Source organism: Lasiosphaeria miniovina (genome assembly GCF_030549165.1).
Source record: "Lasiosphaeria miniovina strain SMH2392-1A chromosome Unknown B0T26scaffold_4, whole genome shotgun sequence".
Taxonomy (NCBI): domain Eukaryota; kingdom Fungi; phylum Ascomycota; class Sordariomycetes; order Sordariales; family Lasiosphaeriaceae; genus Lasiosphaeria; species Lasiosphaeria miniovina.
In genome coordinates this window covers 2,229,979-2,247,243 of record NW_026848223.1, presented here as the reverse complement: position 1 = coordinate 2,247,243, position 17,265 = coordinate 2,229,979, and the positions used below count along the sequence as shown (strand labels likewise).

Here is a 17,265-nt window from a genome sequence, read left to right as displayed (position 1 = left end):
AAAGGCAAGGGCGAGGTGAAAACCAAATGGAGGAAGATGTCAATGTACGCAGGCTCTTGCGGGTGGGTACGCGCGACGTCGATTTTGGCGAGTGTTGGAGGAAATGTTGTTGAAGGGAGAGAGGTGGGGGGGGGAGGAAATGTTGCTGAAGGGAGAGAGGTGGGAGGGGAGGAAATGTTGTTGAAGGGAGAGAGGTGGGGGGGGGAGGAAATGTTGCTGAAGGGAGAGAGGTGGGAGGGGAGGAAATGTTGTTGAAGGGAGAGAGGTGGGAGGGGAGGAAATGTTGCTGAAGGGAGAGAGGTAGGAGGGGGGAGGGCTAACGTGTTAATATTCTTGTAGTAGCCATATGCCCGTAGGTCAGGTAACCCAGCTGTCCCAGCTGTCTGGAAAGTAATCTTCAGATGAAAGATAGGTAAAAGTTTTTCGCGATAAGAGGAAAAAAAGAGAGAGAGAGTCAGACGAGCTAATGCTTATCGTCGGCCCCTAGAGCACGGGCTATTTAGATACATGCGCGCTGCTGCCATAGTAACCAACCCCTTTCCATCCGATATTCAGTGCGGCGCCACCAGGCACCGACCCGCTTATTAAGCTGCATCCGACAGCAAAAGTAGCTTATACTAAAGCAATAGAAAACACGCTTACCGTCTGACACCTGCTGGTATAACGAGATCTGTTTTGCCCCGCCTTTACGGAGCCGCCGCACCAAATGGTAAAACTCTCGTATTACCTTTAGCTGTTCTGCGCTCGAGGCGAGTGGTACCATCTTTCGGCTGGTTCGTAAACTAATATACCAGACTCTCGAAAGAGCGAGGTTATTAGTACGTGAGAGGGACGGATTTGATGCCTAGAGGTAATATTAAGACTGTGCTACTTATGGTTCTAGCTGTGGGGACCTAATGAAGCAGGTGCGGGGGGCGCCCGCGCAGCACGTTCCTCCGTCACGTGCCTGCGCACCTGACCCTCTCCACCCTTTGTTCCATGGCCCAAAGTGTCGCTATTCCAACAATAGGATTATATAGGACAATGCCAATAAGATACCGTATTTAGTTGGCGTAAAACTAAGCTAGAGAAGAAAAAGAAAGAAAGAAGGATCGCAGGAGCTGCGATCGGTAGAAAAAGGTTTGTGGGTAGAGTTTGCACGTGACCTACACGCTAACCCAATTGGGCTTCTTCCATGAAAGAAGGTTTGCGGGCGAAGTTTACACGTGACCCATAAACTAAGTCTAATTAGGTTTCTTAGAAGATGACATTACACGATCAGCGACAATGAACTCGCAATGCGCTGTGCCGTGACAATAATCAATGCGCATATAACTTTAAAATTTCCCAACTCCCCGTAACATCTTTGTCCTTTTCCACCATTTTTCATCTACATGAATGAACGTACTATTCATCACCCCCCCTAAGGTTGCATCGCGACACAACGCCTAGGCACAATCGTGGCTAGAGCGCCACGAACACCTATTAACCGTGACAATTATTTTAATTCTACAGATTTCGTCCTATCTTTGTTTCAATTTCCTTCTCTAGTATTCTCTCCGCGATAGGTAGCCGTGCTCGTATTTACCTGCTGACTTATGATTAAGCGCATTGATCCTACTCGTCTACCACCCTATCTCGTCTTTCCCGTCTTCGCCGTTCTCAGACGTCTCGATAGGCCCATCAATCGCCAGCTTCCTACGTTGCATCATCTCTCCTTCCTGCTTGTTCACTCCTCGCTCTCTCGGCAGCCTACTTTAATGAGCTTCGGTCGTCGCCTTGCACTCGATCGCTTCGCTCTTCCGAGAGCCTAGTACTCTTGACCTCGGTCAAGATGCCACGAACCAAGCAGACTGCGCGACGCAGCACGGGCAGTAAGGCGCCCAGGAAGGGCCGCCGTCGGTGGCGGAACACCGCACCCAGGGCGGCAAGACCGTGCCAGCGAAGACGAGACGCCGGCACAGGGTAAAATCGGGAACACGGGCGCTCCAAGAGATCCGGAAGTACTAGAAAGCAGTCGACCTCGTCATCCCCAAACTCTCCTTTATAAGACTAGTAATTATGATATTACTCCGACTACACGTATGGTTTCGTATTTGGCTGACGGATATTTAGGTCCGCGAAATCATAGTGGATGCTTTGACGGGCATCGTCGATAACCTACGCATCTAAGGGCCGGCTATAGGCGCCCTCCACGAGGCAACCGAGGCATATATGGTGGAGCTCCTAGAGGACGCCAACCTCCTGGCGGTCAACAGCAGTCGCATCACTCTAATGCTGGTAAGAAGACGCCTAACACATAATATGTATATTACCTATTAACCTGTACCTAGAGAGATGTGCAGTTGATAAAGAAGCTGCGTAGGCGCACGGAGAAGTGGCTGCAGCCCTGAGGGGGCGATGAGTTAGGCGAGACGCTGGTGTGTGTACGTGGGCAGGGTTAGGGTTATGTGGGCTACAGTATATGGGGGGGGGGACGTTTCAGCAATCGGAGGAGACTCGCTCTTCCATAAAGGATTAAAAGTCAAACAAGTTCTGCCATTCTCATGTCCCTATTTACATGAAAGTGTCTTTTTACTGTCGGCTATTACGCTGATTCTCCGAGCTTGCAATGATTGGCTGTCCTACCCAAAGTAGGGACATAATTATTGTTGGATTTTACATTCAGACCGAAAAAAAATATGAAGTGTTGTGTTCTCTTCAATTTCTCCCCTCCTCTGGCATAGCCAGAGGTGCAGGTTTTATACATATGAGTGGTGGCGAGCTGTGTGGCAATTTTGGCTCACATCAGCTGAATAATCTAGTATTTATCATCCACTAGAAGATTCCATATGGTGAATTCAACAATTATTTCGAGGACTTTAGCCGACTCCCTTACCTCTCTGCACCCGTTGACCGTCGACGCAGTCCTTACACACTTTGACGCATTACCACTAGCTGGTCGCCAAAAGAAATGAATTGTAATGTAGATAGAACACTCTGAAGTACTCTACTTCAACAATTATTCAAACCTGCGCAAGGTTGTTAATTCCTGCACTCGAGGCACTTGAGACTAGATTCGAGGTTTTGTACTATATAGTCGACAGTGATACGCAAATCATAGAGATTAGACGGTGCTAGAAACAATACCAACGGCTTTGGAAGAGAAATCTAGTTGTGACTAGTGATGAGCATAAATGTAGATGACTGAGCACGTGAAGATAATTAAAGCTCAGAACTCTGAAACCTCGGACTCGGAGAGAAATGCCTAATCCGGCAACATACCACATCTAGTGAGGTAACATCAGCGCCTGCAGCACGGCAGCACAAAATCGTGGTCTCGAAGCCTCGTTGTACGGAGCGCTTGCACAAGACACAAGGCGATGCCTGGCCACTTGAAGTCCTGCAAGCCTGTCATGAAAGCGTCATTGCAAAGGCCACAGCCGTCTTTTAAACAGTCCGCAGGTAGTATTGACGTCAAGGTACGCATTCGCACACCGAGATCGATCTCGGTCGAGAAGCCGTCACCAAGTGATTTAGGGGGTGGGAAACGGGCTGCAATTGGACGCGTCTGTGGCAAATATAGCGCATGATAAGGGGGGAACCAATCGGCTCAGCAGGCTGGGGACTCACCCGCACACAAACATGAGAAATGCAAGTTCAGCTTGCAACGTGCCAAGATTTTGCAATTCTCGACGAGCCGTGGTAAGACTGCGACCGTCTCCCCTGCGGCAAGAAGCCCGATGCCACTGTTTAACCCGTTTCCATTTCTTCAAATGCGTCTCTCCACTCGCCGTGCGCCATGTCCTCCAGAGGCATCGAGCCCAGCCAGCCGGAGCACAGCACGCTCGAGGTCGACCCATGGTCGAGAAACGATCCGTACAAGGAGGTCGTCCCGTTCTCCGACGGGCTGCACGTCGACTATTATGGCGGTGGAACGTTGCGCGGGCCGGGTGGCCCCGCGCTGGGGAGCGGGAATGGGAGCAGCAGCGCCACCAAGCCCGCAACCATCATGGGGCTGAAGAGGCGGACCTTCTTCATCGCCACGTGGATTCTGTCGCTGCTTGTCGGCGTTGCGATTGGCGCTGGCGGCAGCCTCGGGGCGACGATGGGATCGAGGAACTCGTGCGCCGCCCCCGCGCCCGCCCTCGAGACGCAGAACGCCGCTTCGCAGACTACTGCCGGGGGGGCGAGCCTGCAGAGCCGAACTGCCTCAATATCGCAGAGCGCAGGCACCTCCCTTGGAAGCACAACCGCGCCGTATGCGCCCCCTCTCTCGGGTTCGTCGTCGCAGAAACAAGCATGGCCCTCCTCGTCGTCGTCGTCGTCGTCGTCCTCCCCGTTCTCGTCGTCCTCTTTGTCCTCCTCCTCGTCCACGTCACCGCCCTCCTCTTCCCCTTCCTCAAGAAGCAGTGCAAGGGCAGCCTCTCCCTCCGAGTCAGCGACCCCCGGCGGCGGACGCTGCTCGAACAACTGGGGCCTGGACTGCGTCTGCCTGGACCAGGGACTCTGCGAGGCGCGGTGGAAGGGCAAGCCGTACACGGGGTCTGAGGGGAACTGGCCGTGTCCCAACGAGCCCGACAACATCATGGCCTGCATCATCAAGCCGTGTCTCGGGCAGGTGTCGCCGACGCAGTGCATGTGGAGGGAAGGGTGCAACAATGTCACGACCGGTCAGTTGATTGCTGTTGAACTCTAGCCTAGACAGGTTGCAGTGAGTGCTGACTTCTGATTTCTGATGATTAGCGGTTGATTCGAAGCTCGTGTGTCCCGGGGAGAGCGACTACATCTGCTGCGGCCATCGGTGGTGATGGCGACAAACAGGGCCGACGGCTCTGGGGAATGGCACAGCCGCACAGGGGCCTGGAATAGTATATATCGCATGGATGCTGGTGATTTGGGTGCGGCGTCCGCTGTAATTAGTCCATCTCAAAATCCGATATAAGTAGTTGAACAGTATGGCGGCATTTTGGGGACCTGACTTCAGATTCTGGACAGAGACGGCCGGAGTTAGCATTCAAAACAGACCAATGTGGGACAACGAAGTCGACAACGAAGTCGACAACGAAGTCGACAACGAAGCGAGGCTCTATTCTTTTCGTGCTTATCTGGATAATTTCAGTCGGAATTTTTTCATAGAAGCCATCGCCTCTCAATTTTGTTCCTTGGTGTCGCGCAGGATGAGACGCCGAGACGGGCAGCGAATGTTGGACACTTAAATTTCCTGCTGTTTGGATTTAACGATCGTTTAGCGCGGTAGATAAAACTGCAAAAATTTTCACTGCAGGGACATACTATAATTACATACTGTATGTACTAGCCACTGCTAGGGAAGTTGGAGCTTGGGCAACTGATTCTTTGTATACCGTATTAGACGATTCCATGTGGCTGTGAATGAATACTGATCGCTGAAGCAATATCCACATCCTTGCCTTGGCAGACTATACTGCCTGCCCCGTCCATTGTTAGCGTACTAGGTACAGTACTGTACTATACCTACGGCGGCACAGAATTGGGGTCAAGAAATGCCCCATCATCGACCTGCCCTTTTCAGCCAAGTCCTCCTGCCCCGCTCAGCGAGTCGTCATGCCCCACGCCAAACAAAAAATGATGGATGCCCATCGTGGAACACTACGCGCCATCTCACAGCTGTTGCACCGACGACAAGTCGGGTGCATCAGAAGCACCATTGCTAAACAATGATTACCGACATCATCGCCATAGCCTGCCTGCTGGGCCAAGCGGCAGCCCAGTTCCCTCCTCGGCCCGAGGGGGTCACCGTCTTGCGCTCGAAATTCCATGAAAATGTCTCTATCTCCTACAAAGAGGTGATTTTCACTTGTTCCTCGAGCTGCGAAAACCGTCTTTATGTCGCCGTCCCTAGTTGCTGAGCTGACCACCATAGCCCGGCATCTGCGAGACCACCCCCGGCGTCAAGTCGTACTCCGGCTACGTCCACCTCCCGCCGCGCTTCCTCGACGACGGCAACGGCGAGGTTCAGGACTACCCCATCAACACGTAGGCATCCCCCTCCTCATTCCCACCCGTGGCATGCAGGCCTCGCGCTCATTAGACGGACCCAGCTTCTTCTGGTTCTTCGAAGCCCGCAAGAACGCCGCCACGGCCCCGCTCGCCATCTGGCTCAATGGCGGTCCCGGCGGCTCCTCCATGATGGGCCTGTTGGAGGAGAACGGCCCGTGTTTCGTCGCGAACGACTCCAGGGCCACCTACCTCAACCCATGGAGCTGGAACAACGAGGTCAACATGCTCTATATCGACCAGCCGAACCAGGTCGGCTTCTCCTACGACGTGCCCACCAACGTCAGTCTGCATCCGGCCGAAAACGGATTCGGCTATCATGCCGTGCCTGCCAACTTCACCGACGGGCTCCCGGAGCTGAACTACACGAGCTTCGTGGGCACCGTGAGCAGCCAGAAGCTGCTGCAGACGGCCAACACCACCGCCCAGGCGGCCCACGCGCTGTGGCACTTTGCCCAGACGTGGTTCTTTGAGTTTCCGCACTACAAGCCGTCCGACAACCGCATCAGCCTGTGGTGCGAGAGCTACGGAGGCCACTACGGGCCGGGCATCATGCGCTTCTTCCAGGAACAGAACGACAAGATCGAGAAGGGAACCTCGAAGGAGAAGGGGGCACACCCGCTCCACCTCGACACGCTGGGCATAGTGAACGGCTGGGTCGACCCTCTGATCCAGGGCGAGTGGAATTACCATTACGGCTACAACAACGTGAGAGACCCTCATCGAATCGCAGCAGGACGCACACCTTGTATTTCTGAGAGCTGCTGACACCACTTTACACTCCCACAGACATACGACATCCAGCTCTGGAACCAGTCCACCTACAAGGCGCTGCTCCACAACTGGACCAAGCCCGACGGGTGCCGAGACCAGCTCCAGCGGTGCCAGGACGGCCTCGAACGCCATGACGCCCGCGCAACAAGCTCAAACCCAGACACCACCGCCGCCTGCGTCTACTTTGAGAAGAACTGCGAAGAGTCGCCCGAGCTCAGCTACAACGGCTCCCTCCGCAACTACTACGACATCGGCCACCAGGCCGAGGACCCTTCGCCAGCGCCATACATGTTCGGGTACCTGACAGAAGCAGCAACACTAAGCGCGCTCGGCGTGCCCGTCAACTTCTCGTGGATCGGGTGGGCGGTCAACGACGCCTTCGTGGGCGCGCGCGACCACCTGCGCGGCGCGGGCTTCGTCGAGAGCATCGGGCTGCTGCTCGACCACGGCGTCAAGGTGCACATGGTGTACGGCGACCGCGACTTCTCGTGCAACTGGATGGGCGGCGAGGCGGTCAGCGCGGCCGTGCCGTGGCGCAACAGCACCAGGTTCGCCGCCGCCGGATACGTGCCGCTGCTGCTGGCGTCGGAAGTCGCCAAGGAGCGGCCCCGCTTCATGGCCGGCATGACGCGCCAGGTCGCCAACTTCAGCTTCTCGCGCGTCTTCCAGGCCGGCCACGAGGTGCCTGCGTACCAGCCCGCCGCCGCCTATGATGTGTTTATGCGCGCTACTTTTAATCGTGACATCGCTACGGGGCTGACGCCTGTTACGGATTCGCTAGCGACGGTCGGCCTGGGCGATACCCGCGGCATCAGGAGCTGGCAGCCCCCGCTGCCTGCCCCACAGTGCTATGTTCTCAAGGCCCGCAGCTGTCTGCCCGACGTCTGGGCGCGTGTCGTCAACGGCACTGCCGTAGTCAAGGACTGGATCGTTGTTGGAGCGACTGGAGACGAGTCGTTACTCTCCGCGCATGAGGGAGGGGATGGGGATTATGTCGAGGACCTGTGATGGGTTTGCAATTCTGGCTAGGACACCCACGTGAAAGGGTTTGGATAATACCTGGTTAATCGATTTGTTGGCTTGTGCCGGCTGACACCTTCCGAACCCGGGCTGCTGATGGGCCCGCATACGAACGGGGATCGGCGGTAAGGCAGCTTACGGATCCCGCGGGACGGACGCTGCACTTGGATGTGGTGGTGGGCAAATCTCTTTTCGGACATGGGAATCGGCGAGCACAAAGGGATCACCGCCGCGATTGGGTCCGACCCAATTACGGAGTATCACGGTGGTGACAGACGGATCTCAGGCGAAGACGGTCACATCGTGCATGTCCTGATGCTACGACACAGATAAGTTCCAAAGGCGAGCGGGCCTGCGAAAAAGCACTTCTCGCGGCTTTGATCCGTTGAGTGCTGTTTTTTTCCTTTCACGATTACAAATATAGACATTAGCTCCAACCTCACGGCTTCCATGTACTACTAAGGCCGGACATTGAACGCGTACCCGAGAATACATTCAACCGTGCATGGCCGTTGCCAAGACCTCAGCAATCCTTCTGGGCGTGGGCGGCCGACGACAGCGCGGCGGTGTGATCGATGGCGGAGCTGTTATGCGGCGGCCCGTCATTGGGGCGTTGGTGCCCATCTCACACGGCCGCAGGGGGCCCAGGGTACCGGACCCGCAGCAAACAGCAGGCCGCTCTACTGCGCCAGCACCCTAATGCTGCCTATTTTCAGCATCCGGGACCGCCGTTGCGTTCGTTGCTAGCCCTACCGTCAAACTAATCCGCAACATTACGCCCAACGAAAGAGCAGACTGCTCTCTTCTTTGGAATATAATATCAAGAGTTCCTTGAAATTGTACGCCAAGGGACGGCTCTCCGACAACTCTCCAGACCTGACAGCCCCTTCCAATCTCGCGGTGAAACGCGTGGAAAACTGGCTGCTCCCTGCATTAGTTTGGTTTGGTCAGGGTTGAGGCCAGGTTTGGCTAGAATCCTTTGTTGCCAGGGTCCCCTCCCCAGCAGGGCAACATGCATAAATGCCAGGCGGCCAAACCGTCCTCGTGCAAACCGCCCCCCCCCCCCCCCCCCCTGGGGACCAAGCAAGAAAGTCTATATTTCGCCGGGGGCCTAAATCCGACGCCCTTCCTCGGAACCCGGGTGCTGATTGGGTTCCTCGACCAGGGGACTTGGGCTGTTGCACGGGCTTGCCCTTCTGCAGTCGAGAGGCACAGAAGGGCCTGACAGCCCCCGGAATGCCCTCAGCCGGAACAGCGGACTGCCAGCGCAGTGGCCAGGCTGTGGCCCTGACAGCGACCTGGCAGCTGGTTCGCAGGAGTCGCCAGGGGCTTTTCCGCGTGTTGTTGCTACGCAGTGTGTAACTCTTACAGAGCTGCCAGCATGAGCCCTGCTGCCAGCATGCAGCCCTACCGCCAGCCACACCGTGGTCAGTGGCATGGGATCGGGCTCGCAGACCCGGCGCTCTCTGCTACTTTGGGGACGCCTCGAGCTCGAAACGGTCGCATGACTACGCTGCTCGAGACGCTATGGTTATATGCCTGGCCGGCCCGGATCGCAAGCTCGTGCTCGGTGTCTCCCCCTCTCGGTTCTAGTACACCACGGCCCATGCACGTGTGACAGCGCCGATATCGAGACACGATGCTGCTCAACGTGCTGCCGCTGGCCTCGCTGCTCGCCTCTCTCGCCGCCGGGTCGCGGCTCCCCCCGCTCCAGGGCCACGTCTACCGGGCAGCCGCTGCTGATCCGCCTCCAGCAGTCTATCTTCCCTCGCACCACGTCTACGACGCGGCGCCGGCGCTGGAGCGGCGGTTCTCGGCCAACGACACGTTCGACTTCAACTTTGGCTACACTAACAAGAACCTGTGGAAGGGGTTTGTTCTCTCGTCTCTTTTGTTCTGAGAGCTTGATGGCTGACAACTCGCCCCAGGACATGGAAGGGCGGGTCTGCGCCCATCCCGCCAATCCCGATCGGCCCGATCCCATTGACCATCAAGCCCGAGGGCGCCGTGTCGCTGTCGCTCGACTGCAGAGAGTGCCGCACGTACGGCACCGTCGACGTCGAGCTCAGCACCGACGCCGGCCTGTTCTTCCTGCTGACCTTCCGCGACGCTGGCGCCATCGTCGACCTCGGCGTCACCGCGTCGGCTGCCCTGACCGTCAAGCTGCAGCTCGGCGGCTTCTTCGATCCGCACAAGAACTTTACCGTGGGTTTTTCGTGTCTAGTGTTTATTATCTATGGAGCTGACTGGACCGCAGGCGGGCTCCTTCAACGCCACGCTCGACCTCGGCGTCGAGCTGGTGTTATCGCTCACCGCCGGCACCACGTTGTCGGGCGGCTTCCAGCTGTGCATCCCCGACGGCGCGCAGCTGGGCTTCGACATTGGCATCAGCCCGGACCCGCAGACAGGGCTGCTGACCACGGACGCGTCGCTGAAGACTCTGTGAGCTTCCATCTCTCTCCTGCAGCCAGGCAGTCACCCGCTAACATCCCCATCCAGCCCCGGCGCCAACTTCTCACTGCTCCCGCTGTCGGTCGACACCAACGTCAACGTGACGGCCGCGCTGATCCTCAGCGCGGCGGCTGGCATCGACGCAGCGCTGGGCCCCATCACGGGCAAGATCGGCGCGGGTGCCACAGTCACCCTAATCCAGCTCAAGTTTGGCGAGACGAGCCACGCGGGAGCCGACACGGGCCAGTGCCCACTCGCGCTATTCGTCGACGGCGAGTCCAACGGCGGCGCGTCCGCCAACCTGGCCGCCGGCACGCGCAAGCCGTTCCTCGACAAGGCCGCGCACACCGTGTTTGCCACCGCCGGCGCGACGACCTGTCTGTTCAGCAAGCCGTCACCTGTTTCTCTGCCCTCAGAGACCCTCCCGCCGGCGCTGCTTGCCCCACAGCCGACGCTTGCCCCACAGCCGACGACGAGCTGTGCGCCCGGCGCCGCGCTGGTCACGCAGCTCGACACGGTCACGCACGTCAACACGCTGACGTCGTGCCTCGCGCCCGTCGTCGACTGCCCTTCCTCGCTGGCGCAGGTCGTCGTCCTGACGCAGACCGAGAAGGTGACCGCGACGCGCTGCGCTGATGCCACTACCACTACCACGCCAGACTCTACACCATTCTTATTGCAGTCGGCGACTACCACCATCACAGCCACCACCATCGTCACCATCCCCAGCTCATCCACGTCAACAACATTAAACAATATCAGCAGCGCCATCGCCCAGCCGCCCGCGGCAGCAATACCAGGCGGCGGCGGCGCGAGTTGCGCCACGTCGGCCGTCGGCCTCACGCCGCTGGCGTCGCCTGTCGTCACGGGCGTGCTACCGCCGCAGTTCGCCAACGTCTCGGCCCCTGCGAACGCCACTGTCACGGCCTTGGCTGGCGTGTTCCCCTCGGGTGCTGGGAACGGCAGTAGTGGCGGGCAGGTGCCGGTCACGGCGGCGGGCGCGACGGTGCGTGGTCCCGTTGCGGCGGGGCAGAGCGTTGTGTCGCTTGTCGTGGGCGTTGCGGCGTTGGTGTGGTTTTTGTAAGTACTTCATAGTATGGTGTTATAGGTTAGCATGTTTTTGCGGTTGCAATTTCTCAGGGCAAGGGAGCGGGGTCGTGGTTTCAATTTATTTACTTCTTTTCTTTCTTTCTTATAGGTACTTATCATGATACCCATGACGGATCATTCACGGCTAGTCTTCATAATTTCACTTTACCTAGGCATCTTGGTAGCTTAACGGAGAAGGATATGAAAACGAGGTTATTGAAGTGTACATGCACATTTAGTTCTACGCCCAAGTTTTGGGGATGTTGAAGATGTTTTTGCCTGTCCGTTCCAAGCACACTAGGAAATCAAGGTTATTTCGAAGACTGTTCGATGTTATTGTGTGAGAAACATTATAACAGCTGTGACAGATGGTTACTTATTAGCCCAGTTAGGGATCTACAGTCCAGCCCCTGAATGTTTGTTAGCAGGAACTCTCCATATGTAACGGTGTGCCGTGACGCCAGTAGACACAAACCAGATAACTGTTGCCTGGCACTCTGGGCAACAGCAGCTCTTATAGAGACCTCCCATTATATGGCCACAACCCCCACCACAATACCGTGCCTCAATGTTTCAGCGCTCGGCCTAGCGGTTTCTCGCCGAGGGGTGCACTAGCTATTAGAACCCCTATTGTAGAATCATGGAGGTCTGCAGCAAGAATGTTAAGGGGTCAGGAGTAAACTCCTCCCTTGAAAAATAGTTAAACAAAGCTCTCGACTGATGGCACAAAACAAAGAAAATGGGTATACGCGCCCCGTCAAATCCCCACAAACACTTGTTCGTCTCCCATAGTTATACAAATACTCCTTCATTAAAAACACGCCTTCCTCGAAGACCCCCTCCCTTGCTCTCCGGCACCTCCTACTTCCACGACCACCGCTGGCCCTCGTCGTCGAGGTCTGGGTGGCGGCGGGCGATCTCCTCGCACTGCTCGAGCAGCTCCTCGCCGACGGGCCGATAGTAGGGCAGGATATTGTTGCTGGTGATGTCCAGCTTGCTCTGCCCATGGAGTGAGGCAGCGCCGGCCATGTCGTCGGCGGTGCGGTGGGGCCAGACCCAGTGGCCGTGGCCCGGGATGAAGCGGAACTCGACGGTGCAGTTGAGCTGGTGCTCCAGCTCGCAGAACAGGTCGATGGCCTTGACCAGGCACGGCACGGCCATCGTGGCGTTGATGCGCCTCGCGGCGTAGTCGCGCGAGCACTCGTCCTCGGCGTTGACGCCCCAGCACTCGTCCCACAACAGACCGGAGAGCCCCGCGACCAGACGATCCAGCACCGCCAGGCAGTCGGTGAAGATGGTGACGCGCAGCGGGCGGTGCAGGTCTGCCGACCAGCGCGTGGCGCCGTGCACGCCCAGGCGCAGCTCCACGGCCGTGTTGAGGGCCTCGCAGACCCCAAAGAACTCGGGCTGCCCCGGGTTGTACACGGGCAGGTGCCACGACGACGCGCTCCACGCCGCCTTCTCCGTCTGGTGCGGGTACACCACCGCGTACCCCCCGCGCTGGGGCAGCAGCGGCATTTGTGGGACGTCCCGCATGCTGCCGTCGGCGAACACCCACAGCTCGTCGTCGCTGCGGACCAGCGCCGCCAACTCCGCAAACGCCGTCGCCGTCTCCCGGTCCGTGTTCCGGACCACGCGGTCCTCGCCAATGCGGCGGAACCCGTCCGTCCGCACCACCCCGGTGAAGAGCGGGCGCGGGTCCCACTGGTCGGGCATGGTGTCCTCTGTGCATGTTTAGACGAATTAATTATCCGATGTGTTCGACCATGGCGAGAGAGGCGCCGACGGGTGCGAGGGCAGCTTACCGTGCTCCTCCTGCATCTCACTGATTGGCAACTAATTATGCCACGGGTTAGAGATTTCGATGGTGTATTTTGTCCTGTCTTCCTTCAAGACTTACCGAGAAAGAAGACATTTCTGTAAACTGAATCAACGTTAAGAGCTTGCACGAACATGGTGATCGAGGCGGGAGAAGAGGGGGATGACGAGGCCAGAGTATAATATGAGGCCGGGGGAGAATGGTGTAGCTAGCTCTGAAATAACAGCAGAAAGAGAACAACAACAATATTTGTTGTATATTTATATTCCGTTTCGTCCACTAGAGGCGTGACTTCCGTAGTGAGTGCTATCACCCCACACAGACACACACTGAAATGAATGAAGGAGTATTGAAAGAAAGGCTACAGCTTGCTGAAGCCTGCTGTGCGAAGAGAAGAGGGGTGTCAAAACGCCCGCGTAGAACGCTGCAAGGCTGACAAGCGCAGGTGTGGAGGTGTGAGAAGACGTAAAGTTAGGCGTTGAAGCCAACCAGGCAGGACAACGCAAGAGGGAAAAAGAATTTATCAACTTACGATCGACGAGGTAGGTGAGGTGAAGATGCTGCGTTTGATGATTAGGTGAGGGGCTCCTTTTTATGCCGTAGGGGCGGCATAGGGCAGGAGTTGAATGTACTTACGCTCAACGAAATATCGTGAAGGTGCTGCGTGCGATGATTAGAAAAGGTCACGAACCGAAGAAGAACGCGAGGGCTTTTTCTTGTGCAAACAAGACACAAGAAAAGAAGTGGTATATACTTACGCTCGAAATGCTCGATGAAGGTGTGTTTCCTGTAGAACTAGAGGTCAGAAAGATCGCGAGCGAAGGCATAGTAGGTGAAGACTTACTCGAATCGTGCGTGGCCGAGGAAGGAAAGGGAGAGAGGAGCCGCGGTGTGCGAGAAATTTGTGCTTAAAAAGGTCTCGCCCTTGACGCGCTATCAACAATAAGACTTTCGTCCGATCTCACATTGGCGGCCAAATCTGAGGGGACGCGTTGGTTTCTCCTCACTTGTACCTTGGATGCGCCATGCGGCGGCCAGTACCCGACCAGCGAGGCTGTTCTGTCCTTGCAAGCTCTCTAACACCAGCAATACCATATTCAAATACATTTCATGCCCCGCACATACAACATCTAAATAATCACAATATTGAATTCTTATAGTTCGTGTTCGCCTCTGGAAGTACGTCTTTACCGACTGGGACAAAAACTCGACCTTTCACCACCCCGGCAAATTTCCGCCACGACGCGCATTTATGACTTTGTTAGTAGTCGACACTTTGAAGGAAGACCACCCGCCGTCTAGAGACACGGAAAATAAAGCAGCGCGGCAGAGCACATCAACGAACGTCGTACTACTAACATCGCATCAGCACCGCCGGCGTAGCGCCCGGGTATGGATGAAGCCCAATTCGACGTAGGATGAGTCCCTGCTGTCACTCATGTTCGTCGTTCGCCAACAGGAGCGGGGCAGGTGCATAATTGGACATAGACACTGGCGAGGTAAAAAGGGAATGGCCATGTAAAAGACGACGGACGGAAAAAATTGTATTGATTGTAGAAGCGCCTGGGTGATAACATAACTTATGGCTGGAAAACGACCGTTACGGCAAATATTCCTTCGTCCACTACATAGTAGATAGGTTTGGTTGCAGATGTCTAGGGCCTGCACATGGCAGTACAAGCGGAGGGGGGCGTGCAGATAACAGGCACGTAACAGGCGAGGTAGGCGTAGACCTACCTATATCTAGGTCTAGGCTTGATTAGATACCGTACCTGCCGGTAGTAAGGCGGCGGGCAGGTGGCTGGCAGCCACAGTCACCGGGGGAAGAGACTGCAGATGCCAAAATTGGTTTCCCAAATGTTGCACGTGATCGTAGTTGACAGCGCATTGAATTGTCTGTCTAACAAAGGTCTAGAGATACAGGACAAGAAGGCCCTATTTATACCCAAAAAGTAAACCAAGGATATCTAGTAGTACTAGGAAGTGAGCGTTATAGAGGCCTTCTTGAGGCTCAACTCGGTTGTGGCTCGGTTGTGGTTTAAATCTAGACGACATCAAACAACGCCCCAGCAGTACCTTGCCCTGCCCACAAATTTTGCTCCTCCTCACCTACTCACCTCCAAACCCCAAACCTTCCAACACGTCAAGAAAAACAATGCAAAACTACTTGGTTATTCAATATCACGAACTTGAAGCCTCTGCTACCAGTCATCCACGGCAACAAAAACAGGCCCACTTCTAAGCCAAATAAATGCCTACACCATTCTCTCTTCCCTTCGGCTCGACGTGGTTCCTCTTCTCTCAGACACAAAAAAAAAAGGGACGCCCACACCAAACACCCTCTTTCAAACTCCGTCTGCAAATCATCAACCATCTCTCATCTCTCCATCTCTCCATTAATCCCTCCCACTACCCACGCACGCCAACACCAAAGAATGACACCCCTCCCCGTCGTTCCTCGCGCGCCAGAGATGGAGAGCAGAAAAGACCAAAAGCTCTCTCCCCGCTTCTCATTCCCCACGTTCCATCTCCCGCCGCGGCCAGCAAGAGCAAAAGCACAAACCCGCGACCGGCAAGCAGCCTCCATCGTGACATGCCCTCCAAGCTCCGCAAGAACCACTTCGTACTGTACCCTCGATCCTCAATCCCAGTTCCATAATCACACCGTCAACGGAATTCTAACTTAACCCAGCACCAGCGACCCGCGCGGCTGTAATCATGCGGATTCAGCGCCCGCGCCCACCCCACCACTCAGCCCACGAGAGCCGCGGCCACGCACGACACTTTCAGCATTTGCCGGACTCGGTTTCCTTCTGACCAGGGGGGGCCACTCTGGCTTCTTTCTGGTCGGGGGGGCCGGCCTGGTTGTGTATGAGTATGACTAATTGATAGCGAAAAGAGTAAAGAAGCAACACCTGCATGGCGTGAATAGTGTATTGTATAAACTTGTATTACACCTTATAATTTACAAGAGGTGGCGTCACTAGCAGGCTCGCATCACTGGTCAGGGGGTCTAATTTGGCCTTCTAGGCGACGGGTTTCCGGAACGAAATCCACGTCTTCTAAGAGAGCTTTGGTAAGCTTTGCCACTGCTTTCTTCTACACGCATACATGAGGGAAATAATAACTCGAGAGACAGGCTGTAGCGCCCTCCCGCTCAGAACGAGAAGACCTACTGGGTCGGTGCCCAAGCTTCGTCAACCGACCTTCTCTTGCTAGTCGGTTTCCTTCTGGCTAGTGGGGGCCGGCCCGCGGCCACCAACCCCACGTGGGAGGCCCTCAGACGGGTGTCGGCTTTTGGCCTTTGCCCAGCCCAACGACGCTTCAGCGGGAACATTCATGCTCGTCCCGATTCCACCCCCTCCCATTACTGACCTCCTACTCCACCTTGTGGTTAGCGTGTTTGGGACGCCTCTGGCCTGTCTACTCCGGCCCAATCATTGCAATCTGCGACCTACTATTTGAATCTGAGTGAGATCTGCCGTATGGTCCCTCTGTGCTTGCCTTACGTCGCTTGGGGCGACGTATTCCACTTCTCGTGCTTTATGTGGCTCACGGGCGTGAGTACGAGGCGGCCCCTGCGAGATTCAAGTTCATCGTGATAACGATGGTCAACGTATGAATTGTGCTGAGCACAGGCCAAACCTGGCCCAGCCGGGTCCAACAAATGGCCCCTGCGGATCCACTTATCCATGCCACATAGATTTCCCGCCTGCGGGCCGATAGATTTAGCTTCCCCAAGCAATTCATCACCTTTCATGCATCCCCGCGCCTCGCATATGAATATTCTTACGTGGTTCGGTCGCCTCCACTGCCTCCAGTAGTGCTTCTTCCCTGCCTTCTCAAGGCGATGGAGGAGACTCTATGTGGGTGTAATTTTTTCTTGGTCAAACCAGCGCCATGACGTACAGATACACCACTTATTAGAAATATTTTGACGCCTCTAGTGGGAGACTACCGCAATCCTTGGGATTAGAGCTCTGCTGTTTGCAGCGATTTTGAATTAAGGTTATAGTTGTATTCATGAACATGAATTTTCTTCAGTATATCCTTGGCTCCGGTTGCTATCCTTTTCACGAGCGGTAACCACACATCCCTGACACAAAATTGAAGCA

The 17,265-nt window shown here is 55.8% G+C and overlaps 4 protein-coding genes across 4 annotated transcripts; 3 read left to right on the top strand and 1 right to left on the bottom strand.

The window, feature by feature from the left end:
* Window positions 1-3,278: 3,278 nt before the first annotated feature.
* On the top strand, window positions 3,279-5,018 carry B0T26DRAFT_709736 (uncharacterized protein). The gene is made up of 2 exons (XM_060441941.1): window positions 3,279-4,631; window positions 4,705-5,018. The coding sequence occupies exons 1-2, from the start codon at window positions 3,761-3,763 to the stop codon at window positions 4,767-4,769; spliced, it is 936 nt and encodes a 311-aa protein (XP_060296163.1). The 5' UTR covers window positions 3,279-3,760; the 3' UTR covers window positions 4,770-5,018.
* A 639-nt stretch (window positions 5,019-5,657) lies between these two features.
* B0T26DRAFT_645766 (Alpha/Beta hydrolase protein) lies at window positions 5,658-7,779 on the top strand (the record flags this gene model as incomplete). Its single annotated transcript, XM_060437759.1, has 4 exons — window positions 5,658-5,786; window positions 5,864-5,976; window positions 6,042-6,705; window positions 6,787-7,779. The coding sequence occupies 4 exons, from the start codon at window positions 5,658-5,660 to the stop codon at window positions 7,777-7,779; spliced, it is 1,899 nt and encodes a 632-aa protein (XP_060296162.1).
* Window positions 7,780-9,292: 1,513 nt separating this feature from the next.
* Window positions 9,293-11,459, top strand: B0T26DRAFT_295329 (uncharacterized protein). Its single transcript, XM_060434207.1, has 4 exons — window positions 9,293-9,663; window positions 9,720-9,996; window positions 10,049-10,233; window positions 10,291-11,459. The coding sequence occupies exons 1-4, from the start codon at window positions 9,431-9,433 to the stop codon at window positions 11,324-11,326; spliced, it is 1,731 nt and encodes a 576-aa protein (XP_060296161.1). The 5' UTR covers window positions 9,293-9,430; the 3' UTR covers window positions 11,327-11,459.
* Window positions 11,460-12,192: 733 nt separating this feature from the next.
* On the bottom strand, window positions 12,193-13,977 carry B0T26DRAFT_675688 (uncharacterized protein; the record flags this gene model as incomplete). The annotated part of the gene is made up of 7 exons (XM_060439871.1): window positions 12,193-13,055; window positions 13,137-13,167; window positions 13,232-13,255; window positions 13,285-13,358; window positions 13,683-13,710; window positions 13,787-13,810; window positions 13,909-13,977. 7 exons carry the CDS (start codon window positions 13,975-13,977, stop codon window positions 12,193-12,195), a joined length of 1,113 nt encoding a protein of 370 aa, XP_060296160.1.
* Window positions 13,978-17,265: the final 3,288 nt, after the last annotated feature.

Coding starts and splice junctions, on each gene's coding strand:
- B0T26DRAFT_295329 (XM_060434207.1), top strand. CDS start 9,431: ATGCTGCTCAACGTGCTGCCGCTGGCCTCGCTGCTCGCCTCTCTCGCC. Junction 9,664..9,719: donor AACAAGAACCTGTGGAAGGG/GTTTGTTCTCTC, acceptor AACTCGCCCCAG/GACATGGAAGGGCGGGTCTG. Junction 9,997..10,048: donor ATCCGCACAAGAACTTTACC/GTGGGTTTTTCG, acceptor ACTGGACCGCAG/GCGGGCTCCTTCAACGCCAC.
- B0T26DRAFT_709736 (XM_060441941.1), top strand. CDS start 3,761: ATGTCCTCCAGAGGCATCGAGCCCAGCCAGCCGGAGCACAGCACGCTC. Junction 4,632..4,704: donor GTGCAACAATGTCACGACCG/GTCAGTTGATTG, acceptor TCTGATGATTAG/CGGTTGATTCGAAGCTCGTG.